The sequence below is a fragment of the Babylonia areolata genome, chromosome 23 (assembly GCF_041734735.1).
Source record: "Babylonia areolata isolate BAREFJ2019XMU chromosome 23, ASM4173473v1, whole genome shotgun sequence".
Classification (NCBI taxonomy): domain Eukaryota; kingdom Metazoa; phylum Mollusca; class Gastropoda; order Neogastropoda; family Buccinidae; genus Babylonia; species Babylonia areolata.
Window position 1 is genome coordinate 8,378,072 of NC_134898.1, and position 18,592 is coordinate 8,396,663.

The following is an 18,592-nucleotide window of genomic DNA, read 5'->3' on the forward strand; positions in this document are numbered from 1 at the left end:
CATGATAAACTTTGACAACTCTTCAAGAGTTTCAGTTCTTGTGGTAGCTTACTTCGAAGTTAAGTCGTTTGTACTGAGAACACGTAAAATATATATCAGGACGATACACTGTGTGTGTGTGTGTGTGTGTGTGAGTGTGTGCAGTGAGTGTCAGTGTGTGTATACTAATGCCGCTGGTGCCGGTGTTCATTGCGCACGCGCACGTGTGAACTGAATGTGCGTGTTTCACTATATTAAGGGAGAGAGAGAGACGGAGAGAGAGAGAGAGAGAGAGAGAGAGAGGTGCGGGAGGGGGGCGGGGGGTGGGGGTGGGGGTTAACATCAAACTATCCCAATGCCAGTGTGAATGATCATGAAGATATGAGTGGGCAGTGTAGTGTTGACTGACGTTACCGTCCAAGTGGAGCCGGGCTGGAACATACAGCCGGTCTAATGATGTGTTCCTCTGCCTGAAGGCAAACAACTTCAAGCCGTCTGCAAGCTGCCACTGAAGGAATTGACTCAAGCAGTAGCCACCAGTTGTCTGGTAACTAGCGTCAATAAACACCGTTGAACAGTGGAGTATTTCGAAAGTCCTTACCAACCCGCAACTTCAAAGCGCGATTAGCACACGCGCCACATGAGTGGCAGAAAAGGGCGGGGCCTAATTTCAATAGATCACGTCCGTTTCAAGCTGTGAGCGGCAGGTGACTGACAGGCAAAGAGCGCTCCTGCTGGCGACTTGCCACTCAAGAGACCGCCTACTTTCCCACCTCCCGTGAGTTCGGCTGATATTCCAACGCGAAACAAAATAGTGCTTTATGAATTGTGAAACACACAGGCTTTTCTCATGTAAGATACCTAAACAATGTTTTAGATAATTGTGTGTTTAACTTATTTTTGTGCATACTACACATGTAATTGTTACAAGGCGCAAATCGAATTTTAAAAGTAATAAAACTTGTCGTCTGCAAGCGTAGGAAGTTTGATGGTGCCCCGAGTCGGGGCGAAATCAAGGAGAGCGACAGCAAGACAAGACTTGGATCACTCGTTCGCCTCCAGGTCCTGACTTCCCGTGTTGACAGCAGTCTCTCTTCAGCGTTCACAGTCGGCTGCCAGTGACAAGAGAACGACTGACGCTCATGGAAATTCTTTCTTCTGTTGCGGACCGCCACGCTTTCAGTATTTTTATCCGGCACTCACACACACCCAGGCACACTGAGCGAAGCCTACGATTCGTGTAGTAGTGGCGTGGCGGTGAGTTTAGCCTGTGTTTGCACACATTGCGGTCATGCCAAGCAAACGGCGATCGCGGCTTCAGAAGTTGTAGCGCTGGGGGTGGAAAGAAGCGCGTGAGGTGAATGGGTTTTGACCCTGCAGAGTGCTGTGACAGTAGTTGGCTCCGCGGTGAGTTCAGTGATCGGGTACAGTGTGCGGGTGGAGTACTGCGGACCATGCAGAGTGGAAAGTTTGTGTTAGTGTGTGCCCTATTGGTTACGGTGACGGGTGTGTCAGGCCTAACGCTGGATAGACCGCACATGATGGGGAAGTGCGAGCCTGTCACCATCCCCATGTGTCTCAACATGAGGTACAACATGACACGGATGCCTAACCTGGTGGGACACTCCAACCAGAAGGATGCCGCCATCCAAGTGCACGAGTTCATCCCTCTGGTACAGATCGGCTGTTCCCGTTTTCTGAAGTTTTTCCTCTGTTCTCTCTACGCCCCTATGTGTACGGAAATGGTGGACGAGACTCTGATCATCACAGCCTGTAGATCCATGTGTCTGGAAGTGAAGTCCAAATGTGAACCCATTCTGCAGAGATTCAGTTTCGCCTGGCCCAACATGCTGGCCTGTGAGAAGCTGCCAGAGAAAAGTGACCCCAAGAGAAACTTGTGCATGGAGGCGCCCAGTGTCACCGATGAACCGGAGTTCGATGCTGGCACACTGGGCAGCGATCTGGACGATAACGTGGAGTGGAGGAAACTGTTCGCTGAATTCAGCATCAGGTGAGAGACAGAGTGAGAGAGGGAAGAGAAAGGGCATTGGAGGTAATGGTTTGTGGGGAAAAGCAACGAACATGTTGAGCAGGATAGATGGTGAGGGAATCTTAACATTATCGAAATATGAACTGTGGGTTAAAGCGTTGAGTGGAGTGATGGCATAGAGGTAACGCATTCGCCTAGGAAGCGAGAAAATCTGAGCGCGCTGGTTCGAATCACGGCTCAGCCGCCGATATTTTCTACCCGGCCTCCACTAGCGGACCTTGAGTGGTGGTCTAAACGCTAGTCATTCGGATGAGACGATAAACCGAGGTCCCGTGTGCAGCATGCACTTAGCGCACGTAAAAGAACCCACGGCAACAAAAGGGTTGTTACTGGCAAAATTCTGTAGAAAAATCCACTTCGATAGGAAAAACAAATAAAACTGCACGCAGAAAAAAAAGAGACTAGGATGGCGCTGTAGTATAGCGACGCGCTCTCCCTGGGGAGAGCAGCCCGACTTTCACACAGAGAAATCTTTTGTGATAAAAAGAAATACAAATACAGTTACAAAGCGGAAATCTTAAGTCAACTCGGGTATTTTTAACGAAAACGAATGAAAGTTCAGACAAACATTTAGCTGAAAACAGTTTGACACCCACACATACACAGAACATTGTTGTCTCACCATTCCATTCCGTCTCCTCGGAGGTTGTTTTTTTTTTTCTCCAACAAATATAAGTTGCCGATCGTTGTCAGTTCCCGTTCCTCTTCGTTCCGCTTGAACAGAAAGCAGGGAAGACAAGCCGACCAGGTCTTTCCGTACAACACCATGCCTGCAATGTTCACAGCGGGTGCTAACGTGCTGGTGAGGTGCAGTGATTGTTGGAGAGTGTGTGATAGGGTGCAGTACAAACATAATCACTGAATGACAGCTTTCACTTATCGAAACATCAGGCAAAATGTAAAAGATACTACAATCAAACAGTAACACGCACACACACACACACACACACACACACACACAGAGAGAAAACAAAAAAAACAACGTCTATTCCATAATGGTACAGCATATAGCACACTAATATCACACTAACAGTTGAAGGACTGAAAGTCCGTCGCACTGGCCTGCAGCGCCAGTTGATTATTTATGAGAGATCTACTATAGTCCTGTTACAGCCCGGCAGGATAGGAATATTACCATGATAGTAATATACACATATAAGCTGAATCAGTTTCATTTCCTTTGTGTGGACAGATGAATAATGTTGATCCGCAGTTCTAATCGCGGATTGAGTAAAACATGTAATAAATACTCCCACGTCCCCCCCGCACTGGCCCAGGCCCCCAAGCCCACACTTACACATAATGAGCCTATACCTTAAAAAAAAAAAGAAGAAAAAAGGTACTGAGAACTGAGACAGTCTTTACCCATGTGTGTGTGTGTGTGAGTGTGTGTGTGTGTGTGTGTGTGTTCAGGTGACAGTCTCAAGAAGAAAATTAATAAGTTTCTTCCATAGAATGATGTCATAGCAAACACATGAGAGAGAAAGAGAGAGCGAGAGCGCACCGGACTTGTCTGTGATCTTCGTCATTCAGCCTCCCCCCTCTCCCTCCTCCCCCCTCCGCCCCCCTCCCTTCTCTCTCTCTCTCTCTCACGCCCCGCGCGCGCTTAGTAAAGAGAGAGAGAGAGAGAGAGAGAGAGAGAGAACGAACACCAAGAAGGGGGTTCGTGTTTAGAAAGCTTGAATGGCCACCTGATGTAAGAGAATGGGGGAGGGGGGCCATGAGTCCAGAGAGGGATGGGGAGGGGACAGGGTGCATAGTACGTGCACACCGTTCACTAATCAATACAGCTGGGGGTTGTTAATGTGTGTGTGTGTGCGTGTGCGTGTGTGTGACGTTTTGTTGTTGGCTTTTCTTTCGTTTTGTTCACAGTCACATAATGATAATGATAGTAATGATAATGATAATAATGATGCTATTTATATAGCGCAGACAATCAAAGCACTTACCATTCACACGCATGCATTGCTCTTATTTCACAAAGAAAAAAACACACACCAAAAAACAATGAATACATGTAAGTAAATTGATACAAAGTTTGGGAAACTGAAGACAAGGACTGAATAGATAGGGGACAGACGGGCATGCGCACGGCCCAGCACATACAGAGACACAGACAGAAAGACAGACAGACACATACACACTCTCAGACACACACACACACACACACACACACACACACACACAGACACACAGACACACACACACACACACACACACACACACACACACACACATTTGTGCTGACGAACAAACATATACTGAATCCTCTCATTCTTTAATTATGCGGCATTTATCTGTCATTTTCTTTCCCCCATTTTTCTGGCTTTTCCATTCGTGTTCACGGAGACAGTTGTAGCGGTGTGTCCATTTAACGTCTTTTCACGTATACATAACCATACGATGTGTGTATGCGAGCGTATGTTTCACAGGTAGCGACGAAGAGTGCAGAGAGAAGTAGCAGCGAGGAATGAGGCTCATATTGGGAATCGATATACAATATACACGTGTGAAGTCTGCATGGTTGTCGATGGGGCGGGAGGGACATAAAGATGAATGATGGCCGATTAACGATTTATATCACGCTGGTCAAGCACCGACCACTGGCCACTGGCCCTTTAGTCCTGTGAGACAATGAACAGTTCGTTCTCAGGTAGATTGTCGCAATTTGCATAGATTGCTGATACAACTCAGTAATTTTCATGTAAGTTTGAAATGGTCGAGCTCGTGGCATGGTTAATATGTCACAGCAGGATAGCTGTATTCGTATGGTTTATCATTTTAGTGGGGATTGTATTGGACAACAGTTCTCACTCTTGTTTGTAATGGCAGATTTAATCATTCCTTCATGCATTCAATAATTTCCGGTTATTTTACTCGTAGTCGAGTTCATGGCATGAATTTGTTTAGTAGTAGTTGTATAATTGTGCAGCGGTAACAGTAGCAATAGTGGGTTCATGCGTGTTGATGCATTTTGTAGTTTTTTTGCTATGTTCGCTCCGTTCTGCTGAAATCTCCATTTCCAGTTCAGATTGTTCTGTAGAAAATTTGGCACCCAGCATTCACTGCTGACTATGTGGGTGCATTTTCGTTTGTATGATCTGTTTGTTTATATTTTTAAACTAGGTCAGTATAATAATAATGATAATAACTGGACATTTATCAGCGCTTTCCTCATTGCACAAAGCGCTTTACAATCCACGCACACACGCATACGAAACACACTCAGTCCTCAACTCAGAATCCTGCACAATAAACATAATATACATGCGCATACAAACTCGGACGTACAAAAATACGTACATACATACATACATTCATCCATGCATACATCCATGGATAAATACATACATGCATGCACATGAATGCATGCATCCACACATTCGACGCACACATACTACAGCGTCATAAATATACAGACTACACAATCAGCTAACTACTTTCATGTATGAGAGAAGGTCTGGAGGAAATGCTGCTGGAAGAGCAAAGTCTTGAGCTTAGACTTAAAGGAAGGCAGTGAGGGGCTGTGACGGACGTGGTGAGGCAAAGAGTTCCATAACTGAACAGCAGACGATGAAAAGGGTTGACCACCTTGCTGTTCTCTTTTGTATTTTGGGACGCGGAAGGTTCTGTTATCGGCAGCAGAGCGAAGAGAACGGGAGAGTGCATAGATTTGAAAGATGTCAGAGAGGTATCAGGGTGCATTTCCAGATATGAATGTAACGGGATGGGCGGCCTGGAAAGTTGGGAGAGGCGGGTAAGTCCACTCATGCCATTAGAATAGAAAGTATAATTATTGTGTTCAACTTATAGAGGAAACATAAACACATAGAATAAGTGTTTAGAATATCACGAGAAACTGAGGAGTGCCTGTTTTTCGTGACAACAAAATGGAACCAGAAATAAATGAATTCAAATCAGTGTTTCATTGGAAATCTAAATAAATTGGTTGCAGTGATTTATAGGATAACTGAACTTTCTACTCTCCCCCGCACCCAATTTACCCTTCTTACTATGTGTAAATTTCTTCGCTTCTTTAAGTAATGACATGTGTCAAAAGTCATGAATTTCGTGTGAACTGAAAAACCACTGAGTACACCGCGCGGTGGGATGAATAGTCCCGGATTTGCTGTTGGTTCCTTTGTAGTATACTTTTTGTTGGTGATTTTGGACTTAGAAATATTGGAAAAAAAACTATTATTTAATATTTGCTGAGAAAAATAATCAAATATAAAACCGAAGAAAAAACAGAGAGGGTGAGGGGATAGGGTGGCTGCTGGGTGGGTTTTGGGGGGATCAGGAAAAGGAACTTTTTTTCTTCTTCACTTGAAGTTGGACATGGACTGAAACGGCTAACAAGCTGCCTGTGTATAGCCGACTGGTTGTTAAGTCAGGCCATAAACCACGCTACATTGAACTCAAGGTATTGTCTACGTGCAACAGCCCTAAGAGTGTGCTTCACTTCAGCCTTGTACAGATACCCTGCACAGCTAGAGGTAAGGGCATGGATAATTCTAAATAGGTTAGTTTCAGATAATGTGCACATACCCACATGCATAGTCATATTATGAGCGGGGCGGCGTACTTGTGGTTTAGGAACCGGGTTGACTCTAGCAATAACTGGGATTATTACTCCTCGTTCCACAGGCTCTTTTGCGGTTCAGGTGAGACGATAAACAAATGTCCCATGTGCAGCAGCATGCACATTGACACAAGTTGTTCACAGTGCAATGATATATATATATATATATATATATATATATATATATATATATATATATATGTGTGTGTGTGTGTGTGTGTGTGTGTGTGTTTACAGACCAGAAGATGAAATGAATTGAAAGGAATTGGAAAAAAACAACACCAAAACAACAACAACAACAACAACAACAACAACACACACACACACACACACACACACACACACACACACACAGAAAACAAAAAAACAACAAAAAGCAAAATAAAACAACAAAACAACAACAAAAACAAAAAACAACAATGAAAAAATAAAGAACAAAAACCATGAGATCGGATTATGACGAAGCGTTCTCTGCTGAGGGAGAGCAGCCCGAATTTCACGCAGGTCGTGACTGAAGTGTACAATAATTATTAGTGTGATACAGTACACGCAGTCAATACTAAACACCATTGTGATAAACACATGCGATCAATACGAAATATTAGTTTGATGTAATCAGTACAAAACATTACAGTACTTTTTACCAGGCCACGAAAACTCAAAAGCACATTTTCCCGACTTCGGTACATGTCACAGCAATCCATTGTTCCCGTTTCCGAGCCTTGCAGCCAAACACAGTCACTCGAAACTCCTTGCCAATCCACTGTACATATTTACGGCAACATCTGAAACATGGCCTAACTTTTGGAAGTTCTGTCAGTGTTGGGAGCAATACAAACATGCAGATTCATTTTCACGACGATGTAATATGGAACAGGCGGCCCAGTGTAATTGTGGTGTTCTGGTGAACTACTGAGGTAAACAGCATTGTGCACAGAACTAGCATTTAAAATATCTCTCTCAAACACACACACACACATGGACACACAAACTCACATGTGCGCACACGCACACTAATTTCAAGTTATAATAAGCCTTTTACTCCAACACACACACACAAACGGCGCCCCTTAATTAATGCTTCAGTAGTATAGGTAATAGATCCAAAATCGATTTAATGAATTGCTTATATATTTAAATAATCAATATAACCAATACCGTGTAAACACAAAGGTTACCGACATTGCTCCCTAAAACCAATCGACTTAAAAGACATATCAAATAAAAGATCACGTTCTCTACTTTTACGTGGGGATTGAAAACCAACTTTACATTACTTATTTTAGTAAGTATTTGAATGACAGGTTTCATGATTTTAGTTAATATCAGCGTTTTCTGTTGTGAAACAAATTTCTTTTCGACAATGAAAGACAGTCAAGAACTCCGTCAAAATAGCAGACGAATTTTTCAGTGAAAATTTCAATTGGTCTTGTTCAACTTTGTGATAGCACAACATATACTTACTCTATTTTCTTACTTCTGTTTTATTTCACACACACACACACACAGACACACACAAGGTCAACAAAGTGGAGGAGCTGAAAAGAAGAGAATTGTTCTGGATATGAACATTGGGACAGTTTTTGTTGGACTGAACTTGAGAAGCGACATTCATGGGTTTTCATTGTGGACTCTAATTCGTGGAGTTACCAGTCTAGTTTGTCGTGGTAGTGGTTACACACGATCACTGAGATACAGAGTGTGAGAGTGAGAAAGAGAGATGTGTACATAGACAATTGAAGGAATATTTAGAACATGATATCTTTACGTAGTGGAAGACGTCATGTAAGGTCAGAAAGACGACGTAAAAAATAGCATTACGTCACCTGTTATAGACTCTGACCAAGCTGCCGGGTGGCAGCGAAAATTCAGATTTTCATTTTTTGTTTTACAAAACAGGTGTTGGTTTTCAACTTTGTTTTATTATATATATATATATATATATATATATATATATATATATATATATATATATATATATATACATACATACATACATACATATATATGATGGAGTCTCCCGTCGGACCGACGGATGAGTAGGCAGGCAGGCTTATCTGTCGGTGTGTGTCCTCAAATGGGAGAAGAGGTCGATTCTGGATGCACAGCACTTCCTACAGGTGTTGCAAGGGAAAACGTCTCCAGAAGTTGAGCCCTGCTACCTTCGCTCCCGCTTCTCCTTAATGGCCACCGTTCTCTTGTTTTCCAACGTCTTTATGCCACTAGCATCCTCCAGTGAGAGCGGTCAAGGGCATCAGTTTCCCAGGAACCGATGTCTATGTCACAGGCTTTGAGGTTTGTCTTCAAGGTGACCTTGAAGCGCTTGCAGGATTTTCCAAGTTCGCGGTGGCCTTCCTTCAGCAGGTCATACAAAAGCATCTTCGGGATCTTGCTGTCTGTCAGGCGGACAGCGTGTCCTGTCCAGTGTAGCTGACACTGGATCAGCAGGCTTTCGATGCTGGGCAGGCCGCTCCTCTCTAGGACCTGGAGGTTGGAGACCCTGTCTTGCCACTTTATGCCGAGGATCTTTCGTAGGCATCTCTGGTGAAACTGCTCAAGTTGTTGAATGTGACGGCGATACGTCGTCCATGTTTCACAGCAGTACAACAAGGTGGTCAGCACAACAGCTCTGTAGGTTTTGATTTTGGTGCTGAGCCTGATGCCTTTGTTGTTCCACAGCCTTTCGTTGAGTCTGCCAAAGGCGGAGCTGGCCTTGGTGATGCGCAGCGTCACTTCTGCATCAAGGTCTCTGTTGCTGCATAGGGTGCTGCCCAGGTAGCAAAACTTGACTGACTTGATCTCCGTGTCATCTATCTTGATTGCAGGTGGAGGGGGGGGCGGGGCGGGGTGGGGCGGGGAGTTGGAGGGGGGGGGGGGGGGGAGGGGCGGTGGGGAGACTGGCGTTCTGTGAGCTAGCTGGTTGATACATGGACTCTACCAGTGCTCCATTAACCATTAGAAATATTTTGAATGATTATTCATTGCTTAGAATTTTTTCGGAAATTTTAAACTCCAGTCCAGTTGGTATCCTCCTTCGCTGTATTATCAATAATGTCGTTATTATATTTACATTGTTGTAAGTTAATACTTGTTGATATGCATACACATATTTTCCCACCTATGACACCTCATTCATTACACACCACCATCTCTTTAAATATTTTATTTCTTACAATAGACATATTCATTTCCTCTAATGCACGCATTAACACTTTCTTATACTAATATTCACAAGCATTCCCTTTCTTTCATCCACGACTTCGCTTCTTTCCGTCTAATAACACTTCAAGTGAATAGACAAAGTGAAAATCACACACACGCATACACACACACGCACGTACGCTCGCACGCGCGCGCGCACACACACACACACAAACATATATACACACATACAGAGGCACGCACGCGCGCGCGAACACACACGTATGCACACTCTATAAATGTAATAATCCTTTTTCTCCAACACACACACACACACACACACACACACACACACACACGCACGTTGATGTACACACAGACAGGCCGCAGAGTTCCGCACGCGTAAATTTATAACTAGGAAAGTACATGACGGTCTTTTAATGGAGAGATCGGTTCATGCATATCGTCATCACAAATGAAAATTATGAGGCATTATCGTATTCTTGAACCTTAGATTTGGTGTAAAAGGATCTGCCCTGCTCAAACGTTTCATACAACAGAGCGATCAAAGAAACTTAGATGAGAAAAAGAAATATGTTGAGGAGTTAAACCAAACCCTTATGCAGACTGGACCTGATGATGACTAGACAATAGATGATCTAAACGAAGCAATAGCTAAATGCAAGAAAGAATCAGCTCCTGGCCCAGACAAAGTTCGCTACTTGGACATCAAGGAACTATCGGAAGAAGACAGAAGCAAACTTTTCAATCTATATCAAAACAGTTTCCACAGTGGACATGTGCCGGAGGACTGGACACACAGCTTCTTAAAACCCATACCAAAACCAGGAAAGGACCATCATCAGGTAAGCAGATACCGGCTCCTACCCATGCAAAACATTGCTGGAATGCTCATGGAACTCATGATAGCCAGGAAACTTGCAAGGGATCTTGAACACAGGCATATTCTCCCTTCAAATCAAGGTGGGTACAGAACAGGCAAGTCCACATGGGAAAATGCAGCTGCTTTTGCATATGAGGTGTATGAAGGATTTCAAAGAAAAGAAGAAACACTAACAGTAGCAATCGACCTTGAAGATGCCTACAGTAAAGTCCAGTTTGCGCACCTCATGGAGCTGCTACTAAGGTATGGAGTAAGTTTGACACTGACAAGATGGATAGCAGCAGCACTTCAGGAAAGAACCGTCGTCCTACGCCTTGGAAATTGGATGTCTGCACCTTCTAAACTATCCATGGGACTGCCACAAGGGTCTCCGCTCTCTCCTGCCCTCTACAATGTCTACACGAAGGGCCTTGCAGACTTAAACAACAATGGAATAGCTCGGGTGCTTACTCTTGCGGATGATGGCCTGGTCTTCAAAACTTCGAAAGATGCTCAGGAAAGAACTAAAGCCGTCCAGAAACAACTAAACAATATTTCTCAATGGTGCAAAGACACAGGATTTTCCATCAATCCAGCGAAAGCCCAAACGTTGCTTTGCACCCTCAACAACAGAACCGCGAGCAAATCACCACCTTCTGTGTCATTCGATGGGATTCAGATTGAGAAAACTGAATGCCTACGCTACCTAGGAATACACTTCGACAGGATGCTGACCTTCAGAAAACATACGGAAAATACTGTTCTCAAATGCAAAAAGGGCCTTTCAGTCTTAAAAGCAATGGCAACCAAAGGTATTGAACAACGCCACCTCTTCCTGCTATACCAATCACTCGTCCTCAGTGTGATCGACTACGGACTTGGGCTAACAACACCGTCTCAAAGCAACCTCCTAAAATTAGAAAGAGTTCAAAATGAAGCTATGAGGCTGATCCTTGGAACAACAAAAGACACGCCCACAGAAACCATGCGATACCTGCTTGACCTTCCTTCAGTGCAGGCCAGAAACAAGTTAGAACAGGTCAAGACCTACTTCACAGCATTAGGAAACCCTCAAAACCCACTGCATGACGCAGTCAAAGAACCAAAAGGCAGCCGTCTAGGACGAGGAAGATCATGGATGGGGCAAGCAGAAGACACAATCCAGCTAGTATGCCGACTACAAGACCTGAAAGGAACAAAAGAATGGGAGAAAAACCCCGAAACCCTCAACCATCTATTCAACACAGCCATTTCACCCACTCCAGGAAGACATTGTCGGGAATGGCCAGAGGGCAAAACTGATGCAGTAGTGAAGCTACTCATAGAAGAAAACAGTAAAGAAGAGGACATCATCATATACAAAGATGGCTCAGTCACCAAAGACCAATCCGGTTGGGGATTCACTGCGAAACAAAATGGAAAAACAGTCAGGGAAGAGAATGATGCCTACAAAGTCACAACCTCCAGCCTGACGATGGAAGTTGAAGTTGTGACACATGCCCTCCAGTGGCTATCGTCCATCCATACGCCCGGAAACCAACATGCCATGATTCTAACCGCCTCAGTGAACCTCATTCAGAAAATTGAAAACGGAATGGGAAGCCCAGAGTGGCATAAAGCAATGCGCAACTTTCAGATAAAAAAACTCACATGGTCATACTGCCCGGGACATGCAGGTGTTAAGGGAAATGAGCGAGCTGACAGACTTGCTGGTAACGCAACACCAACGAGCGGCCTACATCTAGGAAAATCGGAAATCCTCAGAAAAGTCAAAGAATATCAAAAGGAACAGGTACAAGGCCATCACACCATCGATCGCCTGAAAGAAATAAAAGCAGAGAGAGGGAGCGGCATTAAGTCTAACATGAAAGGTAGAGCACGATGTTTTGCAAATCAAACAAATATCGGCATCATTTCCAAACCAACATTGCGCAAATTTCTTCAAAACGGAACAGAGTCTCTGTGGGCTTTTCCAAATACAATAGACTGAGCAACACACTAGACGCCACTTTCTTGGCATCAGAGATCTTTTCCCATCCCTCTTGCGGCCAATCAGTGGCAGCCTCTGTGCGTGTGTGTATGTGTGTGTTTGTGTGCATGTGTGGGTCTGTGTTTTTGAGTGCGTTTGTGCATGCGCGAGAGTGTAAGTGTACACAAGTGTCAGGAGAGTTCTTCGCACCTGTGTGTGTGTGTGTGTGTGTGTGTGTGTGTGTGTGTGTGTGTGTGTGAGGGGGAGGTGCGGGTGCGGGGGGAGGTGGGGTAGAGGATGAGGTATGTGAGTGTATGCATGCCTACATTGTGGAAGCAACAGGATATTGGAACGTATATATATATATATATATCTTTGTATATATGTGTGGGGGGTTGGAGGTGGGAGATATGGGCGTATGTGTGTGTGCTTGTACAAGTAAGTGTTCGTCTGTGTGTGTGTGTGTGTGTGTGTGTGTGTGTGTGTGTGCCGTGGAAACTGCGATACGTAGACTAGAAATGAGTGTGTGGAGGAGGGGGGTAGAGGAGGTGCAGGGTAATGTGTGTGTGTGTGTGTGTGTGTGTGTGTGTGTATGTGTTGGAGCTCATGTACGTTTATATGTATTTGACTGTGCTTTCATATCTGTGAAACTGCATGCTTGGTGCATACCTGTTATGCATGTGTGGGTGTATGTGTGAATGTGTGTCTTCATGTTTTACATTTATTTGCTTATTTATCATCATTGTTGTCTTATTTATTTATTTATTATTATTATTGTTATTTTATTATTATTATTATTACTACTACCTTTTTATATTATAATCATTATTTATTTATTTATGTAAGCTTATCTATTATTTATTCACCTTTATTTTATTTTTATTTATTTATTTATTTATTTATTCTTTTTTTTTCTTTCTCAAGGCCTGACTAAGCGCGTTGGGTTACGCTGCTGGTCAGGCATCTGCTTGGCAGATGTGGTGTAGCGTATATGGATTTGTCCGAACGCAGTGACGCCTCTTTGAGCTACTGAAACTGAAAACTGAATAGATTTGGTTCACTATTAGTAATGGTATTAAAAACATTCACACATTCAGTCCGTATTCTTGAAATCAGACGTGTTGCCAACAGCTGTAATCAAATGGAACAATACCTTTTCCGATTTTTCGACAGTGCAAGAATGTTCAGTTAAAATGGTTTCAAACAAGAGTCATACACAGGCTTTTACCTACTCGAAAGTATTTGCACTGCTGTAAGATTGTTGAATATCCCATGTGTGCACTTTGTAATCAAGACAGTCAGGATATCCAGCATCTGTTATGGCAGTATCCTGAAACGATGCTGTACGAAAAATGTCAGCATAGTTCAATATTCAAATTATGTGAAGAGCTCGTTATTTTTGGTACAAAAAAAAAGACTTCATTACAGATTCCCATCACTTTTTGGCCATCATTGTTAACATATTTTTACTTATAGATTATGTAGATGCACTGTGGCTCTCCCAGCCCCCCGCCCACCTACCCTCCTTTTTTTATTTATTTATTTTTTTATAAGGAATTGTTATCATCATTATTATTTTTAACATGACAGTATGTAATTATTCTTGTAATATACCCCCTCTCTCTCTCCTTTTCTCTCTCGCTCTTTCTCGCTGTCTCCCCCTCTTTCTGAGTCCCTTCCTTTCTCTTTCCCTTCCTGTGAGTGTGCGTGGTTGTCTTCCCTTTGTTTTGTCTGTCTTAAATTAAAAGAATAATCGATACATGTACAACACAAACTTCGATATTTGCAATAATGACATGAGCTTCAATATATGTGCTATATATGTGACAAAAATGAGGCTTGCAGTCCAGTCGATCACAGACAACAACGTGAATATAGAAATGTAGCCAAATCTCCTTCCATTGCATTTCAGTGTATTGCCGTATTGCATTTCTCTTTTTTGTCACAGCAGATTTCTCTGTGCGAAATTCGGGCTGCTCTCCACAGGGAGAGCGCGTCGCTACACTGAGATGAGAGCGCCACCCATTTTTTTTTTTTTTTTTTCCTGCGTACAGTTTTATTTGTGTTTCCTATCGAAGCGGATTTTTCTACATATTTTTGCCAGGGACAACCCTCTTGTTGCTGTGGGTTCTTTTACGTGCGCTAAGTGCATGCTGCACACGGGGCCTCGGTTTATCGTCTCATCCGAATGACTAGCGTCCAGACCACCACTCTAGGTCTAGTGAAGGGGGAGAAAATATTGACGACTGTACCGTGATTCGAACCAGTGCGCTCAGATTCTCTCGCTTCCTAGGCGGACGCGTTACCTCTAGGCCAACACTCCACATGGCCAACACTCCACATCCTGGGTGCTGAGTATTGGCATGAACTAAATGTTTTTCTCTCTCTCTAAATGTTTTTTTTTTCTTCTCTGTATAGGTAGAATATTGTCTATACTGTATGTGTCATTTAGTTGTACTAATTATCTTGTTTTCGTGTATATGAGAGAGAAAGAGAGAGAGAGGGGGGAGGGGGCGGAGCTGGGGGGAGGGGGTAGAGAAGAAGAAAAGGTATGTATATATATATATAATATTTTTGTTCTTTGTCTTTTTTGTTCAGTGTTCATATAAATAGAACTGCACAGGTAGATCGATAGATAGAACATTTTCGTTATTTGCCTTTCATTGTTCACGTCACCACAAGCTGAATTATCTATAAGCTTCTATACTTATTCTGTTTACTCAAGTATCTATCTATCTGTCTGTCCATCTATCCATCTATCTGTCATACTCCACGGTCACGCATCACTCCATTCACTCAGAAGGCGCACCAATAGACAGACAAAACTAGGTATAACGTTCCCTCTTTATAATTATTACTCAATATAACAAAATACCTCTAATCATTCCAGGCACACACACATTCTTTCAGAAAACTAAATCTTGAAATAAAGACTCTAATGATTAGACATTGTCAATATTCCAATAAATTTTCTGTTCCTCTTTTAGCCGTTCCTCTAGGTGGCTAAGCTTTCCAACTGGACCCTCCTGGTCCCACTTCCTTTTGATCACAGTGGCAAATTCCTGAATGGACTCCTCCAGTGTCAATCAATGAGCTAGCAGCTCCAAGGGCCTCCTACGGACCCAGGGCAGGTAGGAAGCGCTGACGTTCCACCTGAAACACTCAGCACCCTACCGTAAACCGCCCATCCAAAATCCTCCGTTGGTTTTTGAGATACATTTCCTTAAAAAAAAACAGAGGTCCCTGCCGAGCTAAGGGGAGTTTCTCTTTGCTTGAGTATACGATATCTCTCTGGTCAGTCAAGAGCGGGTAGCGAGCCCGAAGAGCACCACACTGTGCGAAACAGCTGTCGCTTGCTGTGCACACCAACCATCCTTTTGGAGGTAGATTTGGACCAACATGAACATAAATGAGAGCTTTTTTAAAAACCGCTGCTCCACCCCACATGCAAATCAGTATGAAAGGTTAGAAGTTCAACCAAGACTGTTTTCATGCTATTTCCATTACTTTTTGGAAAACAAGGACACCTGAGTTTGGATCTATATATATGCATATGTATATATGTAGAGAGAAGATATATATATATATATATATATATATATATATATATGTGTGTGTGTGTGTGTGTGTCTCCCCGCATTCTCTCTTTTGTCTTCTTTTCCCTCCCTTGTTCGTTGGCCTTCGTTTCACCAACAACCAACCCGCCTTCCCTTTTATTTCATATTCCTTTTTCCAATCCCAACAGTTTGACTTGTGTTTGTCTGGCTCGATGCCCTCTCGATGAACTCTCTCTGTGTGTGTATGAGGTCCTTCCAGTCTGGGGACAGACGCATGTGTACCTGTCCCTGTTCACACCAAATCATACTATATCACACAACACAGGGCGACCTGTCATCGCGACCCAGGAAGGATGAAATAAAGAATAGGAGGAAAGCAAAAGAATGAAATAAATGTTAAAAAAGAGAGAGAAATAATGGTATTGTTGATGCTGTTCGTTCTTCGGCGTCGAACATGACCATTCAGCGTCAGATGGATTGTCTGTGACTGTGGGTCCGGATGTGACTGGTGAAGCCAGTCCGGGCCCGGAATGTTCTCTTACATGTGCGACGCATGTGGGTTGGTGCTGCATTGGAAGTGGAGGTAGTTCGTGCCCAGGCTCAGTTCTCCATACAGCAACTGTTTTGGCAATCGACATAGCCAGCCCGTCTGGCTTGAGCTTTCTGTGGGAGGGTGTAGACCACGGTCGTATATAGAGTGGACTGAGCCATTCTATTTGTCCGAACGCAGTGACGCCTCCTTGAGAAAGTGAAACTGAAACTGAGCCATTCTGAGGCTCACCTCGCGCTTGACAGCCATTATTAGCCAAACTTCAGTGAGCGAGAAAGCGAAAGTGAGAATATGCCGTGTTGTGCTGCCATTAATTGCTCCAGAAAACCTTCGAAGGAAGAAAGAGAGAAAGGAATATCAACTCATCGGAAAGAGAATGACCTTTTCCGTTTGAATATTTGTTTATTTCTACAATGTCATTGTGTAGTGAAAGGAAATAATTATGTGTCTTTGTCTGTACGTGTCTGTGTCTGCATGAATGCCATGTTTTGTGTACGTATTTTTGCTCTATGTACTTGTAAGCAAATGTGTGTACGCAGGGATGTACTCGCAATTTTTTGAGCTAATGTTTTCTTCACAACTCTCTGCCACTTTCAGAATTCTTCACAAACAACCTGAACGACTGAAACAATGACTTGTGAAGATGCGGAGAGAGACAGGGAGAATCGTTGACTGTAGAATGATACGACTGGTTGCGTTCATGTTATATGTTTTATGGAAAAGAGAATTCTGAGAAAGACATTGACACTTCAGAAATGTTAGCTTCTTTATCCATTCAGGACGATTTAATTATCAAAGTGTGTGTGTGTGTGTGTGTGTGTGTGTGTGTGTGTGTCTGTGTGTGTGTGTGTGTGCGCGCTCTCTCAAAGAGAACTATGTGGAAAGACTTGTGTGCTTCTTGTAGATCTTAAAGATATTTTAGCACTTTTTCTGTGCATGGATTGAGACTTAATTTGATATTCAGTCCACCCCTGTCTCCTTTCTTCCCTAACTCTCTGTTTATGTCTGTCTGTCTCTCTCTCCCTGTATATATTTAACCTGAATTTAAAAATCTTTTGAAGTGTTTAACTTTTTCATGGAGTGTGTGTGTGTGTGTGTGTGTGTGTGTGTGTGTGAACAATAGTCAAGATTCGTGTGGTTTAATTGGATTCTTTTTATGTTTATTTGTGTTTATGTTAACTATTGTGTGTTTATTCTAATGTACAATCCACACCCCTTCTCTCCCTCTTTCTATATCTGTCTCGCCCCTCCTCTCTCTGCCTCTCTCTCTCTCTTTTCTTATTCTTCCTCTTCTCTGTATTTCTGTCTCTCGGTCTCAGTGTTCAATTCAGTTCAGTGGAATTGGGGGCTGTTTTGGGTGTTTGTGTTATTGGGATGGCGAATTTTATACTTCGAATAAATGTTGGAGTTTGAGTATGGGCTTCTTATGTGTCCGTGTTAGTGTATTTGTATTTGTTTTTGTATTTGTATTTCTTTTTATCACAACAATTTATCTACACAATTTAGCCAGGAACAACCCTTTTGTTGCCGTGGGTTCTTTTACGTGCGTTAAATGCATGCTGCACACGGGACCTCGGTTTTTCGTCTCATCTGAATGACTAGCGTCCAGACCACCACTCAAGGTCTAGTGGAGGGAGAGAAAATATCGGCGGCTGAGCCGTGATTCGAACCAGCGCTCAGATTCTCTTGCTTCCTAGGCGGACGCGTTACCTCAAGGCCATCACTCCAATGTGTGTGTGTCTGTGTGTGCCAGTGATAGTGTGTGTGTGTGTGTGTGTGTGTGTGTGTGTGTGTCAGTGTGTGTGTGTAAAACATCCCGCTGTCGGACTGAGAAAGAAGCATCGCCGCCATAGACACAGAGATAGGGATGGTCATAAAATT

The 18,592-nt window shown here is 43.2% G+C and overlaps 1 protein-coding gene across 1 annotated transcript in view; it reads left to right on the forward strand.

The window, feature by feature from the left end:
- Positions 1–943: 943 nt before the first annotated feature.
- Positions 944–18,592, forward strand: part of LOC143297905 (frizzled-9-like) — a 38,126-nt gene continuing 20,477 nt past the window's right edge. Inside the window, exon 1 of the mRNA XM_076610451.1 lies at positions 944–1,990. Coding sequence (XP_076466566.1) covers positions 1,341–1,990 — 650 coding nt within the window. The 5' untranslated portion in view covers positions 944–1,340. The remainder of the gene's footprint in view (positions 1,991–18,592) is intronic.